Source organism: Rousettus aegyptiacus, unplaced genomic scaffold (genome assembly GCF_014176215.1).
Source record: "Rousettus aegyptiacus isolate mRouAeg1 unplaced genomic scaffold, mRouAeg1.p scaffold_m13_p_4, whole genome shotgun sequence".
Taxonomy (NCBI): domain Eukaryota; kingdom Metazoa; phylum Chordata; class Mammalia; order Chiroptera; family Pteropodidae; genus Rousettus; species Rousettus aegyptiacus.
The window spans coordinates 1,609,949-1,636,392 of NW_023416307.1; the positions used below are offsets into that span (position 1 = coordinate 1,609,949).

Genomic DNA, 26,444 nt, shown 5'->3' on the forward strand with positions numbered 1-26,444 from the left:
TCAACAGGGTGAGTGTGGCAGGAAGTCAGGAGTGAGTGAAATCAGACACGTCATGAAACGGGGGCCTGAGCAGCTTTCCACGGAAAAAGGAAACAGGGCGCTGAGGGAGGAGTTCGGGGGTCCCCCCGTGCTCTAGGCTCGCGGCCCTGCAGGGCTGGTTTTGTGAGTGAGTCTGGGAGGGGGAGGGCACGGAGCGCGGCGGAGTGGAAGGTCCTAGAGAAGAAGCCGCTTCTAGGCTCGAGGACTCCAGGGAAAGGCAGCCAGCGGTCCCCAAAACACGGTGGTGGCCGGAGCCATCGGCACAGCGTCCGCGGCACTGCCTGGAAGGGGTCCGGGTGGAGGAAGTTGGCCGGAAAGCACGGTCCCCACGCCGTGCAGGGCGCCAAGGAGTGGTCGGGACGGAGCCGGCCGGACGCCAGGCCCTGGCGCCGGGAGCGTGACAGCCACCCCTCGCCTGGCAGGTGCCAGACGGGCGGGAGGCGAGCAGGTCAGGAACACGGAAGGCGAGTGCGGCGCAGGGAGGAGGCCGCGGGGGGCCCACGGGGGAGAAGGGAAGATGGCCGTGGCCTTGGAAGGGGGGCTCGGGATGGGCGGTCTCCACGTGAGGGGCGAGGAGCTTCTGTCTGTCGAGGTGAGGCGCGCTCCACCCGCGTTAAACGCGGAGCGCACGGCGGGGCGGGAAGTCGCGTCTGCTGCTGGAGGACGCGCTGAGCGGCCGGGCAGGGCAGACGGGACACGTGTGCCCCCGGAAGGCAGAGGGTAACGAGGGGACGGTCGTGCCGGGGAGGAGTGTCTCGTCCACGGCCGCGCCACCCCGACGTGCCCGATCCCGTCTGCTCTCGGAAGCTAAGCCGGGTCGGGCCGGGTCGGTGCGTGGATGGGAGGCCACCTAGGGGACCGGGTGCCGTAGGCGTAAACAAACAAAAAGCGAGAGAGTGTAAGTTGACGAGTTCCCAGCAATCCGTGAGGTCAACCAAGGGTCGCCTCTCCTAATATATACATAAATACTTCAGAAAAAAAACGAGAGAGGAGGAGCGTCTCAGTGACCTCGGGGGCGGCGAGCCTGTTGTTCGGGTTCCGACAGCGGGGTTAGAATCTCACTCACGCGCCCTGCAACGGTCACGAACCTCTGTGGCCCTCCGTGTCTTCATCTGTACTGGGAGAAAGTTGTCACTTTTCACAGGGCCACAGCGTGCGGCCCATTGCGAATGCTCAGATGTGACAGGTGTAGTCGGGGGCCATGGGGGTGGGGCTTCTCCAACGGAGGCGGGTCCTGCCCAGGTGTCGGAAAGGCTGCAGGACCAGAGCCCTTCCTGGCGGTGAACCGAACCCCGCCGGCACGTGCCCCTTCTCCAGAGCTCTGCTTCTGCAGTCCGGGTTTGGGCCCCTGTGCTCCGAGGGGCGGGCATTTGGAGATGGCGCGTGCATTTCCTGCTGTTCAGTGCACCTTCAAGCATGGGACGGAAGGCAGGTAACGCGCCCACCGCTTCTGTCGCCCCAAAGGCTACATACTGCAGTACTCGGAGGACAACAGCGAGCAGTGGGGGAGCTTTCCCATCAGCCCGAGCGAGCGCTCCTACCGCCTGGAGAACCTGAAATGCGGCACTTGGTACAAGTTCACCCTGACGGCGCAGAACGGAGTGGGCCCCGGGCGCATCAGCGAGATCATCGAGGCCAAGACGCTGGGGAAAGGTACGCGCGCCCCTCCCGTCTCCCGGCGCCTCTGTTCCTCAGGTGGAGCAGGGGCCGGGGTCACCAGAGGTGTGTCACAGTTGCCCGCTCCTGTGTTTGAACTTCATCATTCTCAAAACGGGCTCGGTGGAGTTACAGCGTGATGAGAGAGAGCGCCAGTGTTGAGAGGAGACAGAGTATTCGCGTTCTTTTATTTTGTTATGTTTCGTTTTCTGTTTTTCGATGTAGTTTGCAGTTAAAAAGAGGAGTGCCACTTGAAAATCGAGGGCTTTGGTTCCCCCGCCGGGCGGCCATGAAAGGCGACATTCATGCTGTTGCCCGCGGCTCCTTCCTCACCCCAGCCGCCCGCTAGTGCACGGCACCCCACCCCGACGGTCGGGGCAGGCTGCTCACCTGTAACGTGACGTGGGGTGTTTTATCTGAAACCTGGGCCCTCAAGGCGATGAAGCCCGAGGGAGCGGCGTCCGATGGTGGCATCTGCCGCCTGGGAACGCCGGGAAGAGGCAGGGACGTGGCCAGCCGCGCGCGGGTGCGAGCCCGGAGGTGAGGGGCGAGTCTGTCTGGTGTCCCTCCTGCCTGATTCTGACCCGGCAGGTGGGCGGGTGGCAGGAAAGAGAGAGTCGGGGAGGCGAAAGCGTCGTTCGGCCTGGAGCTCGGGTTTTAGATACCGGCGTGTGGAAAGGGGGCAGATGACGAGGGGCTGGTTTATGCACAAGCGTGTCTGTTGAGCCCCTGGGATCCCGTGTGACGCATGCGGAGACTGAGGGGTGTCTGGTGCCACTGCCCAGACCCAGCACTGCCTTCCCTCGCGTTGGGCTGGTTCGTGTGACAGTGGCCACAGTGAGCCCGGCACAGTGCGCGGGTCCTTCAGACCCGCTCAGGGAGACGCACACAGAAAGGTCAACCTCTGCCCCCGCTCTCCCTCCCACACCTGGGCCGTTACGGTGGGAGGCAGTGGACAAGTTGGGGGTGGCCTGTGGCCCACACTCGGACCGAGCGCCCCGCCCCAGGGGGGAGAGCCGCCAAGGGGCCGTGCGCGGACCCCGACGCCACCTGCCCCGCAACGTGCGCGCGCTGACCGTGCCACGTTCCCCGCAGAGCCGCAGTTCTCCAAGGAGCAAGACCTGTTCGCCAGCATCAACACCACGCGCGTGAGGCTGAACCTCATCGGCTGGAACGACGGCGGCTGCCCCATCGCCTCCTTCACGCTTGAGTACAGACCCTTCGGGACCACGGTGTGGACCACGGCGCAGCGGACCTCGCTCTCCAAGTCCTACATCCTGTACGACCTGCAGGAGGCCACGTGGTACGAGCTGCAGATGCGCGTGTGCAACAGCGCCGGCTGCGCCGAGAAGCAGGCCACCTTCGCCACGCTCACCTACGACGGCGGTAAGCCGGCCGGCCCCGCGGCCCGTCTCCCTCCCGCCCGCTCCCGTCCCGGGCGCACAGGGACCACTGCCCGCAGGCTCCATTAGACTCTGGGGCCGCTCCCTCCCCGGCTCCCCGCTAGCTCCTTGTACCCACCGACCAGGGCTGCGACCCAGTGACTAGGGCCGATCGAGGGCGCCAGGCTGCGGGAGAGATTTCTCGCGGGGCTGACGGATCCTTCAGCACGTGGTTCGGAGCCTTGTCGGTGACCCTGAGCTAACACTGCTCTGTCATCTCCCACCCGCCCCGGTCCCCACCCGTCCCAGTCCACGTGACAACTTTCCATTTTGCTCTGAGGACGCCCTTAAACGGCACGTGCAAAGCCCATTTTCCACGGTGAGGAGCTTATGCCGGTCTCAGGGCGGAAGGAGGGGCGCCGACAAAACAGAATCGCGCCATAGGACATCGGCGGGCGCGCATGCGTGTGCACGCATGTGCATGCACACGGACACACGCATGCACACATGTACGCGCATACACACATGTGCACGCACACGGACACACGCGCACGCACACATGTACGCACATACACACATGTGCACGCACACGGACACATACGCACGCACACATGTACACACATACACGTATGCAGACAGATGTGCACATACACATGGATACGCGCATACACGCATGCACACACATGCACATGCATGCATGCACACGGATACACACGTGTGCACACACATATACGCACATACGTACACGCGCACACACATTTGCACATGCGCATATGCACAGAGATATGCACAGGGCACGCATGTATACCCACACACGTATGTGCGCACATACGCATACACACACGGACTTGGCATGGGCCTTTTGAAAACCAAGTGAGATGCCTCTTGCCGTTTAGTTGACCAAAATTAGATGGCTACTTTTTATCCCTCTTTTCCTGTAATTAGCGTCGAGGGCCGTTTATTGGTATCCTAACAGAAGCCCGGCCCCGGAGGCTGCAGGCCGTGTGTCGCTGGCGGTCACGCAGTGAGCGGGCTTTAGGAAGGCCGCAGGAGCGGCACGGTGGCGCCGCCTCCCGCAGCCAGGAAGTGGCCGTCGCGCGGAGCGGCGCTGACGGACGGCAGGTGTCTGACCACAGGGTGCAGGCGGCTGCGGCATGGGTGTTCCGGACGTGGCCCCGCTCCCCTCAGAGCCGCTGTCCGGTCTTCACCCATCACACCAGGCCAGTGTGGGACGGCTTGGCCCAGGCCGTCCGCACCTGAGCAAACGCCCCGATGCTTCAAACGCTGCCCGGCAGGCTGAGGGCTGTCTGCGCCTCTGCCTGTGTGCACGTGGGGCCTGCTTACTTAAGGCCCCCGCAGGGCCTGCCTCGGAGCGAAGGTGACATGGCCCTAAGGAAGGAGGGTCCGTGAACCCAAGGACCCTCAAACACAGCCAAAAGTCACTACAGGGCTGATGTGGCGTGGGGACCTGGACTGTGCTGGACGGTGGCCTGGAGCAGCTTCCTCCTGCTCCCAGACACCGTGTGAACCCACCCAAAAGCCCTGTCCAGGCCGCTTCTCCGCCAAGTCCTCCGCAGCCAGAGCCCGGGGCCTGTGAAGGTGGGCGGGGCCTTAGGCCAGGGCCGCCTCTGCCCCACGGCCTGGCCAGGAACCTGTTCTCCTGGGCCGACGCTTCCCTGGCTCTTACGCCTCCATTACAAGCGACGTCACTCAAAGATGTCCCCGTCACAGAGCATCACTTATCAGGCAGCACTTCCGACTGACTTCATCCCCAGCGGGTCCAATTCTTTGGTCCTGTGAGATCAAGGACTCTGACACTAGCCGAACACTTTGCTTAGCATTCACGGGTTCCCCTAAGTTTTTTGCCAGCTGGTACCCATTTGGGTAATGAGTAAATCTCTTACTATAGATGACTGGTTTCCATTAATTGACGCAGTGATCACACCATGGCAGGCAGCTCCTCTGCGATCTCAGCACGCTCGCTGGTCATGTGTTCACAGTTAATGATTTCATTGGAAACTGCTCACGTGCAGAATTTGAAACTGTAATTCTAACTCACAAAGTGCTCTGCAGATTTTAAATGTTTGTCTGCTAAAAATAAAAAATTTAATGTTCTCACTTTATTCAGGACCTGAGATTATTCTCTGAAAAAGAGCTATGAGCTACATTTAATTTTCTGAAATCTGAAATGATTTTATTACACTAAGACTTAAGAATACATATTTATGTTTTCTTTGTGAAAAATGACCAGTTTCTTTGAACCATTTTCATAGACATAACGCTTTAATATCTCTTTCGTCACATTTGCCTGAAGAGTTTTCTTCCTTTGGGAGGAAACAGACGTTGACTATTAGCCTCGCATCTCCGCCAGCGCGGTTCCAGAGTCCCCCGTTTCTTTACCTGACATTTTCCCTGCCGCGTCCGTAGCCAGACGCCTCTGTCCGTCCCGCGTCCTCTTGGTGTGCAGGCCCGTCCTCTTCTGCATCCCTGTGCGCCTCTGACCTCGGCTCCAGGCACTTACAGCCTTGGGTTTCCAGCCAAAGACACCACGAAGTTAGGACAGATCGCAGAGGGGCCTGGGGCTCCATTATCCCCACTCTGCTTACTAACTGCAGGATAAAGATCACTTTTGCTCATTATTTTTTTTTTTTTGCATTATTTTTGTATTATTTTTTCCTAACCCACGGGCCCCTTGGCCCCTGTTTTACCCGGGAAATGCCGCGGGCCGGAGCGCCTCACGCAGCGGAGTGTGCCAGCGCGCACGCCCCACGGAGCGCGGGCGTCTGCGTCTCTGTCCCTGCCCCCGGCGGCAGCCCCGGCGCAGAGGCCAACGCAGCTCGGGGTCCAGCCCGCTCAGGGGCTCCTTTATAATGCTCAATAGTCTGAATTTCAGAGCCCTGCTTAACAGTGCCTCGTCAATAAGTAGCTTTCTTTGGGTACCTGGACAGTTCCTCTTTGAAAAGCTATCTGTACCTCCTGTAACCTGAAATGAGTTTTTAAAGGACTTTTGCTCTTACACCTGTGATAGAAAAGCGAGTGGCTAACCAAACAGAAACGGGATTCTGGGGTCTTTGAGCCAGTGTCCCCGGCACGGTGTTCCTGCAGACCCTGTTCCCTTGCCCAGCCTACTGTTCCTTCTTCGACGTGCAGTTTTTCGAACGGCCTCCATCGATGTGCTGTGGGTGACCCTTAGTTCCAAGTCCGCGCTCGTGTCTCGTTTAAGCGCGTAGCCTGGGCACTCTGCCTCCCGGCGCCTGCACGCAGCAGTATGTTGCAAAGTGAAGTCTCTTTTGGAGAAATGCCCTTGGCCTCGGCGCAGACCCTGATCTGAGGTGGGCAGGAGGAGGGGAGTGAGCAGGTGGAGGAATGAGCAAGGACCTAGAGAAAGCGTCCCTCCCTTTCCCCTCGTCTCGGACACCCGTGGGTCGCATGACACGATGGGTGTGCCCATCAGCCCTGTGAACCCCCGTGCCGAGCCGTCTCCAGTGACCGCCACCTAACATCACGGCCTCGCTTGCAGGGACGATCCCGCCGCTCATCAAGTCCGTCGTGCAGAGCGAGGAAGGGCTGACGACCAACGAGGGGCTCAAGATGCTGGTGACCGTCGCCTGCATCCTGGTGGGCGTCCTGCTGCTCTTCGTGTTCCTGCTGGTGGTGCGGAGGCGGCGGCGGGAGCAGAGGCTGAAGAGGCTGAGAGGTGAGTCCGGCCGGCCACCCGCGCCTGTCGCGCTCCTCCAGCGAGACTCCGGGGCGCTCTGGGGGAGTCAGACAGGCGGCACCGCGCCCTCGGAGGGGAGCGAGGCGGCCTCGCGCCAGCGCCTGCCTCCTGGAGGTCGGGGGGCGACGGGAGTCCTTTTCTCTGGATTTTTCCGCCCTCCTTCCTCCCGCCGTCCGCATCCCAGTCACGCCACTCCTCGCGCTTCCTTCGGGGAAAGCCCCGTCAGACGCGCTCGGGGAGTGAGTGCCCCTTCGTTGGCAGGAAGCAGGATGGAGGGCTCGTGGCGCTGCTGCAGCGCGCCGAGGCGGAAGGCACGCTCCCCGGAGCAGGCGCCTGAGCCGGGGTCAGAGTTCCACGCTGACTAAACAAAGAATGCAAAAAATAAAAATAAAAACCCAAAAACAAAAAGAAAAAAAAAACAGGACTGGGCCGCTGGGCTGGGTGGGCCCCTCACAGGGCCGCTGGGCTGGCTGGGCCCCTCACAGGGCCGTTGGGCTTGGTGGGCCCCTCACAGGCCGCTGGGCTGGGTGGGCCCCTCACAGGGCCGCTGGGCCGGGTGGGCCCCTCACAGGGCCGCTGGGCCGGGTGGGCCCCTCACAGGCCGCTGGGCTGGGTGGGCCCCTCACAGGGCCGCTGGGCCGGGTGGGCCCCTCACAGGGCCGCTGGGCCGGGTGGGCCCCTCACTGGGCCGCTGGGCTGGCTGGGCCCCTCACTGCCAGGCACTGTACTGTCCGGCCGTGCAGCGTCCCAGTGGCCAGGCTGCTGCTCTGCGGTGCGAGGACAGGAAGGTTTGGGTGCAGGACACCCCGTGCGGGACACGTGTGCCCCAGCCTTCGCCTTTTACCGTCAGGGCGTTCGGCCGCCTTTCGGTAGAACGCAGGTGCACACTCCACAGCACAGCGGGAGGGGACGTCCTGCAGCGTCCTGGACAGTCTGAAAGTGACATTTGGGGACCATCTCTGTGATGTCCCCGAGCCTCACAGGTGTATGTGGAAAGCTCTGCGTATCGACGTGAGCCAGGTGGAGCCGCAGCCCTGGTGGTACCTGCGACGTCGCCCCTCATCCAAAACCACCTTCTTCTGTGACTCCCACACTTTCGACCATCGAAGCTTCCACTCCGCCGCCAAGGCAAAACGCGTGAAGCACACTGCGCGCTCTCTGGACGCGTAACTGTCTCCCTGTTTACATCTTCGTAACCTAGTGACCGAGACGCACCAGGGGTCCCGCTGGAAGGGCCTACCCAACGCGTTAACCGCTCATCTTTTAATCGCACAGACCCTACTTGAATGAATCCTGTACCCTCACCCCGCGCTGGGCGCTTGATGTGCAAGGACAGAGAGCCTTCTGAACGCCAGGCCGAGTGTGGGGGGACGCGCTAGCATCTACCAGGAGGAGAACCGGGAACGTCACGGATGCTTCAGTGAGCGCCAGACAAAGTCTGCGTCGGTGCAGAAGATTGGCCGGTGTCACCCAGCTAGAGTGCGGAGGGAGGCCGCGTAAAAGCTACGTGAAGTAACGCCATAAGGGCGCGACGTCGCCCGAGCCGCGGAGACGTCCGCGCACGGCGAGCCGCGCTGGGTTTCCTTCGCAGGCGTCCGTCGCTAACCACCACAGGACGTGTTTACGACCCTCTTTCGCGGAAAGCAGAGCCCGTAGACTGGACGCTGGGGACAGTGGCGTCGAGGCCCCCGCCGTAGACAGGACGCTCTGTCCCTGTCGGGTCGAGACAGCCGCGCTGCAGCTAGAGGACTATGAATCGCCCAATTTAACGTTTTGGAAACCAGTAAAATTTTCGCGTTCGTCACGCCCGTTTGACCGCGAAGGTCGGGCAGCGCGTGGGTCGGACGCCGAGGCGGTCCCTCCCAGCGCCGGGCCACCCCCGCCACATCCGCCTCGCCTGTGTCCCCGGCGCCGTGGCTGACCCCTCTTTCCCAGCTGCTGCTTTATGTTCTTTTCCGCTTCTAACGTGAGCGCCCCGGCCTCACGAGGAGAAGCAGCTGAAGACAGGGCCGTCTTGCCCGGGCGTGTCTGGGCTAGAAGGACGGCGGGCCCGCGTCTCCTTTACTTCCATTCTTAACAGTCGCTGTAATTTAATTATTGCTGTGCACGGGTTCTGTCCAGAAAACCTACTGGAAACGGCACGTGCATCGTAGGCACCTCTGCTTCCAGACAGCAGTGTTTCGTAGCAGGCCTCGGCGAGAAGACAGTGCGTCACGTTAGAGAGTGTGGGCTTTCGTTCCCCGGAAGCGGTTCTCTTTTCTTAGCATTGGAGAGAAGACAAAGCCAGCACCGGGGTTTCGGAGGGAGGAAAATAACTGCCCTGGCAAAGGGGGTGTGCCCACGCGGTGCCGAGGCGCGGCGGAGTCCAGGCCAGGCGCTCACAGGGCGCAGGACGTCTGCAGACTCGCATCCTGCACGTGCCAGGGGTCCGGCGGGAGGGCGGCAGGAACACGCGGGATCAGGCACCCACGTCCGCCCACTTCCCGACAGCGAGGCGACGCCGACACAGGAAACACACTCAGTCGGCACCTCGTTGTCGGCCCTCCCCCACGCACCGGGTGCCGTGGTTTTCCAACCCCATAGTCGAGTCTTCTTGTCAACCATTTCTACTTGATGACGAGAGTGCGACCAGGTCCTGGAGAGAAAAGGTGACGAAGACCCCATCCCAGAGCTGATGCTGGCACTGAAGTGGCAGCGAGTGAAGGGGCAGGGTCCTCTTCCTGCGACCGTGAGAAGTGCGCCGTAAAAGACCAGACTAGGTCTTTCAAGTGACCAGGCGTCAGTGACAAGCCGGGCCTCGCCCCAGAAAGCTCTTTGTCCTGTAGCCCTGCAGAGCTCCTGAAGTGCTGGTCGGCGACGTGGAAGGGAAGCGTAGGCAGAGTTACCTGTGGCAGGTGCCCGTTGACTACACGGAGTCAGCAGTAGTCACCCAATTACAACCTGACCCGCGTAAGGCACGGATTCTGCGCCTGGGCTAGAAGGAGTTCACTTACGTTTACAGGTTCTACAGAAAGAGTTGCCGCATGTAATATTTTTATTGTCCAAAATAAGGACATTTCTAACAGCGGGTCAATGTCGCCTGAACAACTGCTGATCAGGATCAAAAACGGAAATAAGAAAATTCGGATTATAGAGAACTACTGTAGAGTTCCTAATGGACACTGTTTAAAGGGACCACGTAAGGTCAACTTCATGTCATCGACCTTGTTTGATCGATGGAAACTGCTAAGTATTTATAAGCAGGATATGTTTTACCATACAGACAAGCAACCCAGTTAGCTGAATACAACATAACGTTCCTTTATGTAAAAAGGTTTTTTTTAAAAAAAAAAAAAGAAAGAAAGAAAAAATGAAAGAAAAATTAGGACTCAAGCAGTTCAGCCAACCTATATTCCCCTTCCTGAATGCTTTACTAATTATAGAGCACAGCGGCCTCCTAAGGCCAAACTGTCTGCCAGTGCTACATTTTTTTAATCTATAACCTATCCGGAGTTCAGAAGCCAGATTTTGCTTTTAATGATGCCCTGATTCTTCCCCCCACTTCCGGATTCTTTGAAGTGCAAGGTCACAGAGTGGGTCGATGGTGGGGCCCCCGATCCCAGAAGCCCTGACCGTGTTAAAATGTGGTTCCCGGGTCAAGTAATCAACTTCCCAGATCACGAAAATCTTCGTGATCTAGCAGGTGTTTGCTTGAGGGGGTGCAGAGTTATATCCGTACCCCCCTTGGTGGTCAGCTGGCAGTGCCACGTCATAAAGCTGCTTCTAAGACTTCAGATAAGCTCGAGGGTCCGCGTGGTGGCTCAGCTGGGGCCGTGGGGGCCAGAACCGAGCCCCCCGCGGGCCGGGGCTGTGCTTTCTGCCTCCACCCTTCCTCCCTGCCTCCCTTTCTGGTTTTTCTTTTCTTGCCTTAATTTCTTAGTAAAAGTATTAAAACTCCAAACTTGTTGTGGCAGAGCTGAGTAAAGAAGGGGTTCTGTGTTGCAGAGTGGGGAGCGGAGGGGCAGCCAGCGGGGGGGGGGGCGGGGGGACAGTCGGTGGGGTGGGAGCTGGGCCCGCCCTGGGGCTTGGCTCCCCCGGGCGTCTCTCCCGTCCCCGTCTGGTTTCGCGGTTTCCCGGATCGCAGGCGCACGTGGTCTGGAACCGGCAGGCGGCAGGTCGCAGCGCCCTCTCCGCTCCCACGTGCGCCCCGGGAGGTGCTGCTCAAGCCAGAAAATGCGGAGCGAGAGCCGTGGAGAAAGGAGCGGGAGGGGGAGGGCGGGGGTCCGGACCACGTTCCCGGTGACGGGCGGGCGCGGTGGCCCCGGTCACCGCCCCGGCGGTTCGCTGCAGGGAAGGACCCTCTTCTTCCCACAGAAAAGGCCAGGAAGGGCGCCGTGGCGTTCCTGTCCCTCGACCCCGAAGGATGGCACCTTAGGGTTCTGAGCAAAGTATTTCCAAATGTAACCCCAAGACCTTTTATAGATCATCTTCGAATAAGCAAACTGCAGATGTTAGAAGATAGTCATACTCCCTACCTGTTGTCACACAGTAGGTTCTAGAAGGTATGGAGCGAAACGGGTTACAGAGAGGATAGCCTGCGAGCAGCCGGGCCACGCTAGGGCTCAGCGGAGGCCTGGTGACCGCCTCTGCGTGCGACAGGGCCGCCTGACGAGGGCGTGCCTGGGGGGCTGCGGGGCTGTGGGGGGCCGGGGAGGTGGGTGGTGGGTCGGGGGAGACAGGGGCGGAGCAGGGTCGGAGGTGGCGCCAGGCCGGGTCGGAAAGGAAAGCTCGCACGTTAGAGGGAAGAACCCAGACTGAGATTTCGAAAGGCCGACCCAAGATCCGATTTAACAGGCGTAACTGTAAAGTCTTCTGCATAAGTTGTGAGAATTGACTGGCAACAGTGTAATGAGCGTCGTGTTCTCACTGGCGTGTGAGAAGGAGAACATCAAACAGTTACGCTTTCCAAGCCGCGCCTCACTTAACAGAGGGCGGTGCGAAATTGTAGGTCTTCTCTGGTGGTCGGGAAAATTAGGGACTTCAACGTGAAGAGAGAAAGCGGAGGTCAGGAGCGGCCCGTAGAGACGCCCAAACGGCCCGCACGTGCTTCCAGAGGTGTCGGAGGCCTTGGAGGGGCCACGCGGCGGGGTCCTCTGCAGAGAATGCAAGAGCGTGACCCTCAGGGCGGGTCAGGGGCAGAGGCGCGAGGCGGCCGAGCGGGGCGACGGGGCCGGGCAGCGTGCGGCAGCCGGCCCTCCGCTGAGCGGCCTCCCTGCACCCGCCACCCGCCCGTCGGCAGGGGGCGCGTCAGGGGTGCGGCACGGTGGGGGCGTCTCCCGGATCCCGCGCCCTTCCCGCAAGACGGGTGTCGCTCAGAAGCTGAGAGTCTGGAGCTGGGGAGGCTGAGGGTGGGAGCAGGCGGTGTTGACTGGGACATGGGATCTGAGGAGAGAGAAGGACGCGAAGGCCCCGTGGAGGTGCCGAGCTGGGGGAGGTGGTCGCACTCCCTGGCGGGTCGGTCCTGGGCCCGGGAGGTCGGCTGCTGGCCCCAGCTCTGTCTGTCCAGGGCACTGGGGACGGGGGTCAAGCATTCGTTAGGAGGCGGATTTAGAAGGACTTCAATGTTTTCTTAAGACTATGACTTCGTGACGTCTGAAAAACTGCCCTGACCGGTCCCCGATTCGCTTCGCGCCCTGTGCAGAGGTGGGTCCCGGGCCCTGCGCCCGCCGCCCCCCGGCATCTTTGCCAGGCTTGGTCTGGACTCCACAGCGGCCTCGAGCCTCTTCCCCGGTGTCCGCCGCTCTCTTGCACGTGCTGAGTGTCCCCGCACGTTTGGAGCCGACGCCTCAGCCGCCACCCACGCTGCTGCTGCTTCTTGATCCTTCCGGACGCTGTTTCCGTCACTCGCGTCAGCGCACGCCCAGCCCTGCGCATCCCAGACCGCCACGTCCGCAGACCCCGCAGGCCCCCTGCCCCACGCCCGCTAGGCCCCCGGCTCAGGCACGTGCCCCCCCCCCCCGTCTGCTGTCATGTGGCCTGTCCCCTGGCACCTGCTCTCACTGAGGTCCTCCGGCCCAGCTGTCACCTATGCCGTCCAGACCCCACCCGCACGCACTCCTCACGGGCAAACGCGTGAAAGAAGTGAATTCCCGTTAATTCCTCTCACAATGTCAGATGACGTCAGGAGGAAGGAAGAGTAGCTAAGCCACAGAGAAAGGGCCAGCCCTAAGATGCTAAGCTCGGGGAAGTTGGGATCAGAATGGCTCTGGACAGCCACGTGTGGAGCCACTTAACCCGCACAAGGATCCCGCAGACACGGGAAGCCGCGGCTAGGGCCAGTCAGGACCTGCGGAGAGCTCTGTGCTTGGCAGCCCCCTCACTCCTGTGGAACCAGGCATGGCGGGGGGGGGGGGCGCTGATGACCGAGTTTGGCAGCGGAGAGAGTCGGTGATGATGAGGACAGTCCATCCCGCAGACGGCTGAGTCTGTCACCTTCAGCTCGTGGGCCGAATGAAGTACAGAGTCTGCGTCTTGGAGTTTTCCCCTCTTTTTTTAGAGCAGCAAACTGGCCACTGCCCAGTTGTTGCACAGAGCTAGTTATTCTCAGGTTTCCGGCGTTCCGCATATATGTATTTACTTTGCAAGTGTTAAAATCGTTCAGGAAGAGAAGGAACGCCTCGCGTTTACGTCGTCCTCGCAGACGAGTGTAGAGACGGGAGCCGCGAGAGTCAGCGGCGTTTGGCTTTCTTTGCTTCGCCACGTGGGCGGGAGCGGGGCGGGGGGCCCAGGGGTGGGGGGCGCGCTGGGCGCGGGCAGGGCCGGCATGCAGAGCCGCGCTTCGGTTCCCGGGGCGCCAGCCCGCGTGCGATGATGCCTCTGACTGTCCTCCCCTCTCAGTGACTGCAGGCTGCCCCCCGACATGGAAATGGTTGCATTTAAATGTCAACCCCCAAAAGGTGACAGATGAAATGAAACTACTCCGACCTATGCATTTCTTCACTATAGAGCCAGTCACCCAGGCAGCAGAACACGTTTCCAGAAAGTTCTTTCACTGAACACTGGCGTTTAACCTTTTAGGAAGCAACAAAAGAAAAACAAGAAGAGGCTTTTGTGTTCTCAGGAAGGAAACATTCATTTTTGCCAGGACGAAATATGTGAAAGGAACAAATTATGTTTTAAGAAGAAAGAATTTCAAAGCAATGTCACCAAAAAAGTAGCATTGTTTCTCTACATCGTTTTTAGGCAGGATTTCTTTTGTCAGGAGTGGTAACAAGGTCTTAGTCAACAATGTCCTCGGAGGAAAAAAATAAAGAAACAACTTATTTCTGAGTTTGAAGTAAACACCGAAGTTTCCAGGCACAGCGATCGATACGCCATTCACAAGACTCGTCACCCGACCTCAGGGGCTCTCGGCTCCACCGTGAGACCATTATTATTTTTTTAAAGTGCCCTGTGGTGTCGTAAGCTTTTTAACTTTGATATCTTGATAACAAAAGTAGTAGAATTTATATTACATAAGTGAATTGCTTTCAAAATGTTTATTTTTGACTGCTGAAGATCAAGTTGGGTTTTCTGAAAGCGGCAAATGAACAGGTTATGATAACGCCTTTAAGAAAGGTCTGAGAATTTTCATGGCTCCAGAGTGGCATGTTCTTCTGGTATTTTAAAATGTATATAGTAGTAATTTAAATATGTAATAAATATACATATATTTACATATATATAAGGAATCCACTAAACGTGGTTGTTAGTAGCGATGTGGATATACAAATGCATTTCAGAACAGCTGTTGTCATCTGACTCTATAGAATGTTTGTCATAAATGCCTCAGCGAATGTTAATGAGGTCTTTGTCGTGCACTAATATGAACTTTCTTTCCCCAGATGCGAAGAGTTTAGCTGAAATGCTCATGAGGTAAGAACAAAATCTAGCATCCCAGCTACCATGCTTAATAGAACAGTTTCCGTCATGCCTTAACGATTTGTTTAAATGACAGTCCGAAATTGATAACATGTATTCTTTTTGATGTGTAATTTCCATTCTACATGCAAAAATATCTGCGTAATACCTAGTTGGATATATGCATAGCAAATAATATACTTTTTACCTGCCATAGGTGTTTTAGTTATTTTTCAGTTAGAGTTGGCATTCAGTGTTTTATGTTATTCTCGGCGTACGGCATGCTCGTTAGGCGTTTGTGTAGTTTATGACGTGATGCGCTCAATTAGTCTGACGCCGATCTCACGCCGCACAGAGTCTTTACGACGTCATCGACTGCGTTCCCTGTGCCGTCCCCCACGTCCCCACGACTGTTTCGTAACTGCCAATGTGTGCTGCTTAACCCCTTGCCCTTTTCGCCCCGCCCCCCTCTGGCGACCATCAGTTTGTTCTCTGCATCTGGGAGCATTAGGGGGTGCTCTTGTTGACTGGGCTCAGCCGACGGAATGTGTCCCGTTAAACCGGGGAGGGAAAAGGCGCGTTCTAAGCGAGCAGCTTTGGCGTTTCCCCCACTGGTACATGCCGCCTTCGAGGCTGAGCCCTCTTCCTAACGGTCAGCCCCGTGCGAGGCGGACCGCAGAGGGGAAGCTGTGTCCTGCTGGCTCTCCCGAGGCCGCGGGCTGAGGGGAGAGAGGCTCCCTGCCCTCCGCGCCCCCGGCCCCGGCGTCACCCCTCTCCCGGAGCATCACCAGCTCCGGCTGCCACGGGCACCCCGCCCGCGCCCGGCGCTGGAGCCGCCGCCCCCGGCTCTGCGGTGGCCTCGCTCACCCCTGCTGAGCGCACAAGTGACGAGGGCTGCCTGAGTGAGTGAGTAACGAGGTCACAAACGAAGACACCCCATTATCAGCGAATGAAGCTTTTTATATTTCAGTGGTTAAACCAGAAGTGGGAAAAGATCATCGGAGTCTAGAACTCGATAAGAAATGTCAGGGGCCCGGAGGGCGAACTTGACCTCTTGCCTTTTTAAGATATCTGACGTGGGAAAGAAAAAGGACAGAGTGTGGGGTCCCTTCCCACTCCCCTCCCCACCTCGCCACGGCCGCTCGTAACCTCCTCATCTGTGCACATAAAATTAGTGCTTTGAGGGTATTCGAAGAGCGCCCATGGCTCATATGACCAGTACCCGTGAACACCTAAGGCAGAGGTCCATAACCGCTGGCCCACAGATGACATTTCCCTCAGACACCTCGGTCGTAGTGTGTTTTAAAACAGCATGAATTGTGGGTACAGAGTCTGGAGGAATCGGGGATCTGAGTAGTTGGTGTGAGCGATCCAAGGACTATCGGAGCCACTTGCCGGCGTTAGGAAGCCGGACGCTCAGGCTTTGGGCGTTTTTCTTCCCTTTCCACGGTGGGGAGCGGGGGGAAATACCGATCAGAAGGAAAAGACCCGTGCGCGTCATGCTGGATTCAGGACGCTTTTTAAGCATCCCGTGAAACCGCCAGGGGCTGGACAGCAGGAATCTGGAGCTCACAGGAGAACCCAGAGGTGCGCGTGGCCTGCGAACTGGCTCCTTCCCGACAGGCATCTCGTCACACCAGGCTGTGGAAACGGGCGTGAGCCGCCTCGAGCCCGCGTGCCTGTGGAAGTGTGTCCTTGTGTGCTGAGCAAGTGTGAGGCCGTGTCTGTGGTCACGTGGAAGCATCTGGAACAGGCGCATGTGCACTCGTGTCGAGCAAGAGGCACAAAACATCTGGAAAAAGCAAAGCCACGGTCATTTGATCTATGATAACCTATCTGCCTAATAAAATAGATTTTCTAATGTAGACTTAAAAATAGGACTTAACTGATGACATTTAGAAATCAAGAGATTTCACAGAAACTCTAGGCTTCCCGGTTCCCCTTGGAAAAGCTCTGTCCACCGTGGGCCTGGCCTGCCGTGGACGGCCGACTGGGGGTACAGACGTGCCCCGTTCGACGGGCCGGGACTTGTGCTCGGCACGGCAGGGCCCCGTCACCACCCCAGTCTGTTTCACGGATTCGTGCCCCCGCCCGGATCCTGCTCCTGCCCCCACTGCCCCAGAGAGCTTCTAGCCACGTCCTCCGTTCGCCCCAGACAGTGGTAACCCCCGGCCCCAAGCCCGTGGCGCCGGAGTGTGTGTTCTCTGACGCGTCCGAGGGTTGTTTAGTCGGCCGAGCTGGCATTAGCTTCTCCGATGTCCTAGAATGCATCCTTCTCCGTTCTCATTAGCCCCAAGCAAGACATTAGAAAGCATCTTCTGCGTTAATAGGGCAATTACTGTGGTTGAAAGACCACCTGTGGGCTTGCGCAGGAATTAATAAAAGTATTCCCAGCTGACAGTTGCCGCTGCGAAATTAGGAATTAAAACTAGTAATTACTCCCAATTTAGGTAGTTGAGGTAGTTTTCCTCCAAAGGGTGAAAGTGATTGAAAGGAAGAGAATTTCCATGCTCCTCAAATAGGTGGGTTTTTATGGGGTTAATTTAGAAGTCAGCAGCGCTTTTAATCACGCAGGGTCATTCGATCTGAGTTCCCCAGGTGAACAGGCTAAGCACCCACAGACCTTACCACCCACCCGGTGGGTTTAGGGCCAGCCACATTTTGCGTGTGGCCTGAGAAGTCTGGGCGAGTCGTTCACACTGGTGTGGAGGAGGCTGTGGGTTCGCTGGGGGCTGCTGCCCTGGCAGGCCGAGGACTTTGCAAGCTGGTTCTGCGATAACGCAGAACCGCAGGGCTGCGTTCTGGGCCTGGGGCCCCCACCAGCCAGTGTGCCGACCTTGGGGATGCCATTTCCCCTTTCTGCGTCCAACTCTCCCCAAACAGTAATCGGAAATGGCTCCTGGCTTTATCATTCTGTGACGGTGGGGAAGGGAGCACAGGCGACCAGGGGCCCTCCAGGGGCCCCCGACGCAGGGCCGTCTCCCGTCCCAGAGCCGCACGCGGCTGCGAACATTCACCCAGAGAAGGGGAAGAAGAGACCGCGCCCGCCGTGCCCAGACAGGAGGGGTTTCCTTCTTACGTGATTAGGCAAGAATGGCTTTAAAAACTACCAGGCTTCTAGAGGCCAGGCCGGCCTGCCCCAGGGCGCTAGCCAGCACGTGAGTAACCTCCGAGAGCCAGCAGCAGGAAGAGATCCTTGCAAGCGAGGAAGGCCCACACCCGGGGCCGGAATTGGTTTAGCTTAAGAGGGAGCGGGCCACGAGCCATCTAAGTTAGTTTAGCTTTTTCGATGTCTGTGATAAAATGAGTTAATTCCTGTAAGGGTCTCCGAACACTCGCCGACACATCCTAAGCGTTCAATAAATGGTTAGCTATCAGTAGTGGGAAACGATGAAAAATTAATCTGCATATGAAGTTTATATATGAGCATAAGGACCAACATGGTAGATGTTAGCCAAGCTTAGTTTCTTTTAGATTAAAAAGTAAATACAAATAAAAGTCTTGGCAATTCATCTTATATCCAAATGATTATATAATAATAATACTAATTTGCACTACGCACCCCACGTAAGGTCTGAATTCTTACGTATGTTTAATCCTCCCATTAACCCCGTGTGGCAAGGACCGTCACTCTCCCCGTTTTTCAGCTGTGCGCCCCCAGAGGTTAGCACTCCCACTCCGGGAAACAAGGGTCCAGCGAACTCCCTCATGACACGGGCCGGGGTGGGCGGACGTTTCCCAGGACGGGGCCGGGTGGCCAGCGTCTGTCCCCGTGGGCCGCAGTCCGCACTGCGCCGGCTCCGCCCCGCCATCACGGCACAGAAGCGGCCACAGGTACGACTGCGATGTAAAAGTCCCCCCCGGCCGTGGAACGAGAGGGGACCCTCGCAGCCTTGGCCGTCTTCCACTCGCGGACGCTCCGTGTCCTGTCTGGGCGGGGGCGCCGGGCAGACATAGTCATTAGTCTTTCTCTCCGTAAAACTTCAGGAAGTAGGAAGACTTTAAGGAAACGTCGTAGCAACTGCAAGTCGTTTAGTAGCTGAGCCCGGGAATGCCAGCCGCTGTGAGCCAGCGTCCGCGCGGCCATTTTAATCAGAAAACCAGGTGGTGAACATACCGGAAGGTGGTGTTTCAATGACAGCAAGTATATTTAGCACGGGTTTATATCATGGAAAAGATGCACTGTTCTGTCCACAGTGGAAACAGTCACAAATGAGGATCCTTCAGAATTTTTTTATTTCTTGAGAGTTGGCTGCTGTTTTAATGACCAACTGTTATCATTTTGGAGACTCGGCCTTTATGTAACAATTGATTATAAAATATGGCAGCAAAGATTAAAACAAAGAAACGGCGTGGCCGGGACCGAATGACTCCGTCAGAGTGAGAAGAATGTTATTGCCCCAAAGTAGAGCCCCCGGCACCTGTCACCTGGGGAGCTCACGGCGCGCGCCCCCAAACATTTATCAGCAGCCTTCCGCGAGTATGTCCTGGGCACCGACCGGACCACATGCAGTCCTAAGATCCAGGGAATGCCAGCCGCTGTGAGCCAGCGTCCCTCGGGGAGCTTATGTTCCAGGGACAGACGACACACGAGTCAATTAAACAAGTGCCGGGGAGCGCTCGGTGCTGAGGGGCCAGGTGGAGAGCGGGGAGAGGAAGGGGTTCCCAGACGAGTCCAGCCTGGCCCCACGGAAAAGATGGGGAGGAGCCGGCCACGCGGGTGCTGGGGCGGGGCCGGGCGTGAGGGTGCGCTCGCAGCCCCGAGGCCCGCAGGCCCGAACCCCGGGTCTGCAGGCCGTGGCCTTGCCCCCCACTGCGCGGCTTCACAGGAGCGGCCCTGGGAGGGGGGCTTGCCGCGAAGGGTGAGCGTATTCTGAGTCCCTGTGGCCCTTGCGGTCACACGCACAGTCACGTAGCAGGCTTCCTGGGTCCGCCTGGCGGTGAGCCCCTCGCCGTGACGTGCACTCCGCGCTCGGGGTCATTGCCGGTTGAATGGGCAGCCGCCGACCGCCTCATAACTATTCATGGGGAGCGGAAGGGACCAGCTCACACTTCTATTTTTGGCGCAAGGACAAGCTCAGGTCCCCAGTGAAGTTTCTGAACGCATCGCTCAGATATTCACAGAGGAGCAGTTCCCATATGTTTCTGCGGAAATGGAGCTTGTCTAAGCACGTCGGAGCTGCAGCCCCAAGTCACCGAAATGCTCATCATTTTGTGCAAGTATTTGAATCTTTGCTGTTAAAAAAAATAATAAAACACAAGTAAAGTGAGAGCATTGTTAAGTAAATTATTTTAAAAGTATACAGACCACGTGAAAAATTCAGGCCAAAACGTTTGAATCTGGGCTCTGCGTCATTAGCATGATCTGGCTACATAACCCAGTTACTCATCCGTGGAGTAGGAGATCTGGTTCAAGGTCAAGGCCTAGGTAGCGAAGTTGCACCTCACAGAAGCTGTCATTTTCGCAGACTGTTTTGTTTGCACCCAAGTGAACAAAGGGCCATTATGTAATACTCAGAATGTTAACATGGACTTCCCCGTGCACACATCTGAAAGGCCTCCGGAATGAACTTGACCTTCAGAATACTAATGGTCCTTCAGCCACATGGTTCCAGGCCAGGTGAGTGCTAGCGCATCAGGGGCGTCGCTTCGTAAATTATATCATCGTCTAACCACTATGCCGTACACCTGAAACTAATATAAAATAACATTGAATGTCAACTGTAATTGAAAAAATAAAGGGTGGGTGAGTTCTCGGGGACGAACAAAAGGATCTGGGCATCCCGGCGAGTGCTCGCTTAGAGCACAAGCGTTTGAGATGCTGGACGGTCCGCTTCGTCCTCCACTCCCAGTCTCTAGCACGGCAGTGAATTATCGTGGAGTGCACCGGGCTCCAGAAATCTTTCTCAGGACAGATCTTGTGAGTCACTGAGCTGGATTCGTAGATGCCATGACTTATCTCATTGACCGAATTATCTGAATGATGGCTGCGTCTTAGAGGGTGTTCTTTTAAAAGTCTGCCCAATCCTTGTAATTCTGTAAGGACCAAACACCTATTCCAATGTGGGTTGCTGATTAAAGCCTTTATGAACTTTGTGTGTGTGCGTGCATGCGTGTGTGTGTGTGTGTGTGTGTGACATGGCAGATTTTTTTTTTTTTTACAGCGGGCTGTAACTGAATTTGATTGTACCATGCCATGTTATTACCTATTTTTAGTTACAATTAGCAGACAGCTCACTCTAAGAGTAATTTTCTGGTACACAAATTTTGAGATAAAATTCTGACAGCAATTGCCTTTTTTCTATTCTAAAGTGCAGTATTGGTTAGGAACACCAGACTAACGTCCGGGAAGTGAACAAGGTTTATGATTTGTTACTAGAACAGAAATAAAACCACGCACCAGCTATAACGCAGATCCAGTAGTAAAGCCCCATCCGAACCCCAGCTGGAGCCCGGGCTCCCGCCCTCCTCTCGCCGGGGCAGCTCACAGCTCACAAATGGAAGTGCCGTCGGTTTCAAAATCCCCAGTCTGGTTTCACTTAACTTTTACACAAGAAATGGAAAATCCTCAAGGTTCTGTTGGTAGACATAGAACCAATCTCTGTTGGCAGTTCGTATGTTCGGAACCTCACAACTGACTGCTGAAATTTAATATGAACAAGTACCATTTGAGTGAAGGAAAAATTCCTTCACGCGCTGCTTCTTCCCCGCCTCCCCGCAAGACAGTCGCATCGCTAGGTCACAAACCAGGTCGGTTCACAGGCACCCGGCGGGCGGTGTGACAATGCTCGGCCGCGCTCGCTAACACACCCCTTTCTATTCCCAGTAAGAACACCCGGACTTCCGACACCTTGAGCAAGCAGCAGCAGACCCTGAGGATGCACATCGACATCCCCAGGGCGCAGCTTCTGATTGAAGAGAGAGACACGATGGAGACCATCGGTAAGGCGCTGGTTTGTGGCCGTGCGCGGCATGGCTGCTACGGCCATGCCCACCCACCCCCCACCCCCCCCAACCCCGCCAGCCCAGGCACTGGTGCGTGGGGAACGGTGGACGTGAGACCGTCTCGAAGGCCACGTGAGCAAACGAGTTAGAAGGCAGAACTGTCATGGGGGAAGAGTGAGCACCAGCAAATGTGGAGGAAAAGGCGCGTGTACACACCGCGGAGGTCACCCGGGGTCGGCCTTCCCCAGCTCGGATGCACTTCGGGCCTTCCCCAGAGAGGCCGTTGGTGCCGCTCTGTGGCACGAACGCCTGTGGTCACACAGATCCAGAAGGGCCACACGCCAAAGCCCCGTCTCGGAAACGCGGCCCGTGCCTTCCTGCACTCCAGGAAGGCCTGCGGCAAAGGGGACGTTTAAGCTCCGCTTAACGCCTAACAAACAAACGTCTCTGCACGGAACCTCTTTTCTCCACCCCCTAGCACTCCGTAAACATTCTGGAAGATTCTTCCCAGTGCTTCGGGGGGTTGCCCAGGCCTCCTGTTCCACGATTGCAAAACCGACACCCGAAAAGCCCTGGAGACTCGTTGAGCCAGGCGTCCTGGCGCGCTCTGGCCGCTGCCCGGTCCGGTCGCCGCCCCAGCCCGCCTGCCCGGGTCGTTCTGTTACTCCAGAACCAGAGGCTCCGTGTTGCCGTGCGGTAACGATCGGAAGAATGGCTCGCGTTCGCTGAGAGTTCTCAAAGGTCGCGTACCTGTGCGAGCATTTTAGGGGCATTATTTAAGTGACCCCTCCCAACCAGCACAGGAAAGCGATACCAGTCAGTGACTGGGAGGTAGGCAGGTCACGCAGCTTGAGGGCTCACGTGGAAGGCCAGGAGCAGGCCCCCGCCGGCCACCTGCCCGCCCCTCTCCACCAGTCACCTGCTTCCATATCAGCGGGCTACGTCCCAGAATCCCTCGCCGTGGAAGAACCGCCGAGCTGTTCTGTTGCCATGGGAACAGACTGTGAGGCAGGTTGCCAAGGCTGCCTCTTTTCAAACTTTGCTCTTTGTTTTTTCTGGCAAGTGTTTGCTGCCAGTCGGTCCCAGAGGAGCCCTCTCCTGTGGCTTGGCTCAAACCACCCAGCTCCTGGCTCTCACCTTGGTCCCTTCTGGCAGCAAGGCGGTGGTAAACGGCCAGGTTGGCAGAACATCGCCAGTGCCCTCGGCCCCCTTCCTGCCTTATTATGCTCGCGTAGAAGAACGGAGACATCTCGACCTAATGGCTCATAAATTCTAAGGCCTGGGCTTCCCCGGCTGGATGCGAGCGTGCTCCTGGAGTACCAGTTCTGAGAGGAGGCTGCTCAAGTCCGGTCCGGCTTTCGACCGACCACCGTCGGTTAAATGCTGCCCGTGTTGTGTGAGGAGTCACTGGTTGTCCTGAGATACACACGACCTTATCAGCTCGCCCGCATCGGGACCATGCTGTGTTTTTGATACTCTTTTGATCGGTGTATCTGGAATCGCTCTTGTAAATGGATTGGGCACTAAAACTAAAATTTCCTAGGATACACCTAAACATAGCTTTTTTGATCTCACACTATAGTTGCAATACTTGCTGGGCCTTCCTTGCTAGCCCTGTTACTAATTCTACCTGCGGCTTTCATGGCGGGTGCCTGGGTGGGTCCTGGCAGCGGGGCACGGCCTCCCAGTTGGCTCTGGCCCAAACCAGAGAAGGAGCTGCTCATCATCCTGGACGTCATGACGACCCTTGGCCGGTGACGACCACGTTCCTCACAGGACCATCTGTCACCACCAGGAGTCACTCACCTCCTGCGATGCCTGACAGCGGGCCGACGGCATTTGCTAATTACTGGGGAAATAGAACCGGGATGTTTAAAACGCCCTGGGCTGAGGCTGCCAGGGGCCCGCCTGATGGTGCTGTTAGTGTCTGCCGGGGACCGAATGGTTGTCCCCACCCACTGACCGGCGCCCGAAGTTCCCCCTTAAAGGTGTGTCAGCTGGCCCCGCAGACAACCTGGTCCATGCCTGGCCGACATCCCTGACCACCTGGTGGACACCAGGGCACGTGGCTGTCGCTGATGGGAAGCGAGTGTGGACACCGAGCCCCTGCTGCCAGGTCTGGCCGGAGGAGCGTCGCGGACGTGCTGGCCCTTGTGCGGGGCACGCGAAGGCCGCGGGGCCAGCGCCCCACGCGCGGCCCGGCCCCGGCCGGCCCCGGCCTTCGCGGGGCCGCGTGACGGGGCACCAGCGCACATCTTGGCAGCCTGCCCTCCCCTCCTCTGCCAAGAAATTTTATTCTGACTCCGGGAGGCTTTCCTTTCCTGCCAGAGCCTGAGTAATTGGATTTGGTGAGGTTTGTTCTGTTCAGAGCCTTTTTTGGGCACAGAAGTCTAGCTGTGCTGTTGACGACTTTTCCAGCAACGTCCCGTGTCAGGGCTCGCTGCGGGGTGGCCCCGCTGGCTGCTCAGCTCAGAGGGACACCTTCGCACGCCGCGGTGCTGGAAAATGTATGAAAAACCTAGGTAGCCTAGCCGCGGTTTCCCTTGGCGTGAAAAAGCTCTTAAGAAAGGGCGAAAAATAGCACAGCAACGTAATGAAAATCGTGAGACCACTGGGCCCCCAGTCCACTCGAACCCAGGCTCCGGCGTCTCATACCTGCAAGTGCCTGCGCCGGGAGGGCTTGGGAAATCTGACAAGTGAGTCGCTTTGAGAAGCCGATTAAAGGATGCTCTGGAGCAATGAGAGCTCAGAAGAGGTGGGGAGAAAAGGAACGCACCTCAAAACCTTTAACACGGAGGACTGCGTGAGCCCTTCCCTTGTCTTCCCCGCACCCCCCACCCCCAGACGCTTGCCAGGGTCAGTGTGAGAGCCGGCCCAGCCTGGACCAGCACCGTGACCTCGTCCCGTGCTCAGGCAGAGCTCATTTCTATGGCAGCCCCATTGTGGTGAGCTTTGGACGAACACATAAACCCCAAACTCTGTTAAACGGGCAGCTGTAGCAACAGGCCTCCCCACATCGATGTCCCTGTGGTGAAGAGACCAAGGCCCAGGGAGAGGAGTCACCCTTCCCTGCGGTCAGTCTCTCTAACTCACGCTCCGAGGCCAACCCACAAGGATAACCTTCTGTTTCTAACATTCTAGACCAATTCTAAGACAGCGCTTGACTTTTTAGCTGGTTCTGTTGTGTTAGATGGAGGCGTTAGTGTTGCCGGCAGGGATAACGCAGTGCTCAGGGGGGAGAAGGGCAGGGTGCCGTGTGGCGGGGGGTGAACGCGTGCGGCTCTGTGCCCCTGTCGTCCCGCAGATGATCGCTCCACGGTCCTGCTGACGGACGCTGACTTCGGAGAGGCCGCCAAGCAGAAGTCCCTGACGGTGACGCACACGGTCCACTACCAGTCGGTGTCGCAGGCCACCGGGCCCTTGGTGGACGTCTCGGACGCTCGGCCGGGAACGAGTGAGTGCTCCCTCCCGCAACACTTACGCGGCGCGGGTGACAGCAGGGCCCCCGGGGCGTGACCTGCTCTGTCCCTGACTGGGGCTCTGCTGTTCCATCCGAGCCGTTCTTGAAACCATGTCAGTTGGAGCCAGCGACGTGGCATGAGCTTGCTGATGGGAAGTGCTAGAAATACGAAGCCAGGTTCGTTCCTTGTGCTTAGACAGCACAGGAAGAGACGAAGGCAGCCAGCACTACTGCGCACCTACTGCGCGCCAGGCCCGGGGCAGAAAGACGGCGTCCTGTCCGTGGTCTTGGCCACAGCCCCGCGAGGTGCTGACTCATGCCGTGAGATTCTGAAGCTCCCTCGTCGCGGCTGAGGAAACTGAGTCTCAAACAGTTAGGTGAACAACCCAGCACCGTCCACATAACACGCTCTGCAAACAGCACCCCGGGCGACCTGTCTGTCCTCGGCACCGATGCGTTTGTCTTGAGCACGCCGCTTGATAAAAATAGAGCTCCGGCTAATCTGGGGATTGTGTTTGGTTTCGTTATTAATATTTGCATCTCTAATATATGGAAATTAATTTCGGCGATGAAATTAAATCCCCTAATAGGTATCTAGAGCTTATTAATTAGATAGTCTTGTTCCTTCATAATTAAAATTGTTCCTAAATCTCTTTAAAGGCTGAGAAATTGATATCCCAATTATTATCTTTTTTGGAAGCTTTGATGTCTAGCTTTTAGATCTCTAACTATCGTTGCAAAAATTTACTCTCTTTGAGTGTTAGAAAAATAATGTTAGCAGCCATTTTTCATAATTTCGCACTTGGAAGGCATTTGCAATTCCTAACTAACATTGTAATAAGCAGGAAAACAGTTTTGACAGTTACCGAGATTCACCAGAAAACGCATTCTCAAGAACACACCAAAGAAGCCTTATTTCTCCCTTCTGCCGACCCTTCCCTCCTCCCTCCTTTGGTGACATCAGTGCGTCCTGAACACCGCTCGGACGTGGGTGAGAACGAGCTCTGCGAAGGGGCGTGTGGAAGGGGCGTGCGGAGCAAGCACCTCGCTCCTAACGGGTGCTTCAGGGCCTCGCGTCCTCCCCAGGGCTGGCTCTTCCGTCGTAATCTGCCTGCTCTGGCTTCTGGCCACCTCGGGACCGCACCGGTGGCTTTCTGAGCCACTTGTCACACAGCCAAACCAGGGCAAGGTTATCGCTCCCAGGGGACTCAGATCCGTGGGTCCTGGACTTCAGCCTTCCCTTGTCCCAGCCAGCGCGGAAGTCAAGGGAGACTTCAGCAGGAGACGACGGAGGCGGAGAACACAGGACCGGGCCGCAGGGGGTGGCTCCCGGTCGGTCGTCAGCGTCAGCGTGCAGCAGAATCTC

General features: G+C 57.4%; 1 protein-coding gene across 1 annotated transcript in view; it reads left to right on the plus strand.

Annotated features, from left to right (window-relative positions):
* DSCAM (DS cell adhesion molecule) overlaps positions 1-26,444 on the plus strand; it is a 510,406-nt gene that overhangs the window by 463,747 nt on the left and 20,215 nt on the right. The window contains exons 25-30 of the mRNA XM_016121720.2: positions 1,504-1,692; positions 2,791-3,081; positions 6,598-6,774; positions 14,658-14,688; positions 21,500-21,615; positions 24,923-25,072. Of these exons, the coding sequence (XP_015977206.1) occupies positions 1,504-1,692; positions 2,791-3,081; positions 6,598-6,774; positions 14,658-14,688; positions 21,500-21,615; positions 24,923-25,072 (954 nt within the window). The remainder of the gene's footprint in view (positions 1-1,503; positions 1,693-2,790; positions 3,082-6,597; positions 6,775-14,657; positions 14,689-21,499; positions 21,616-24,922; positions 25,073-26,444) is intronic.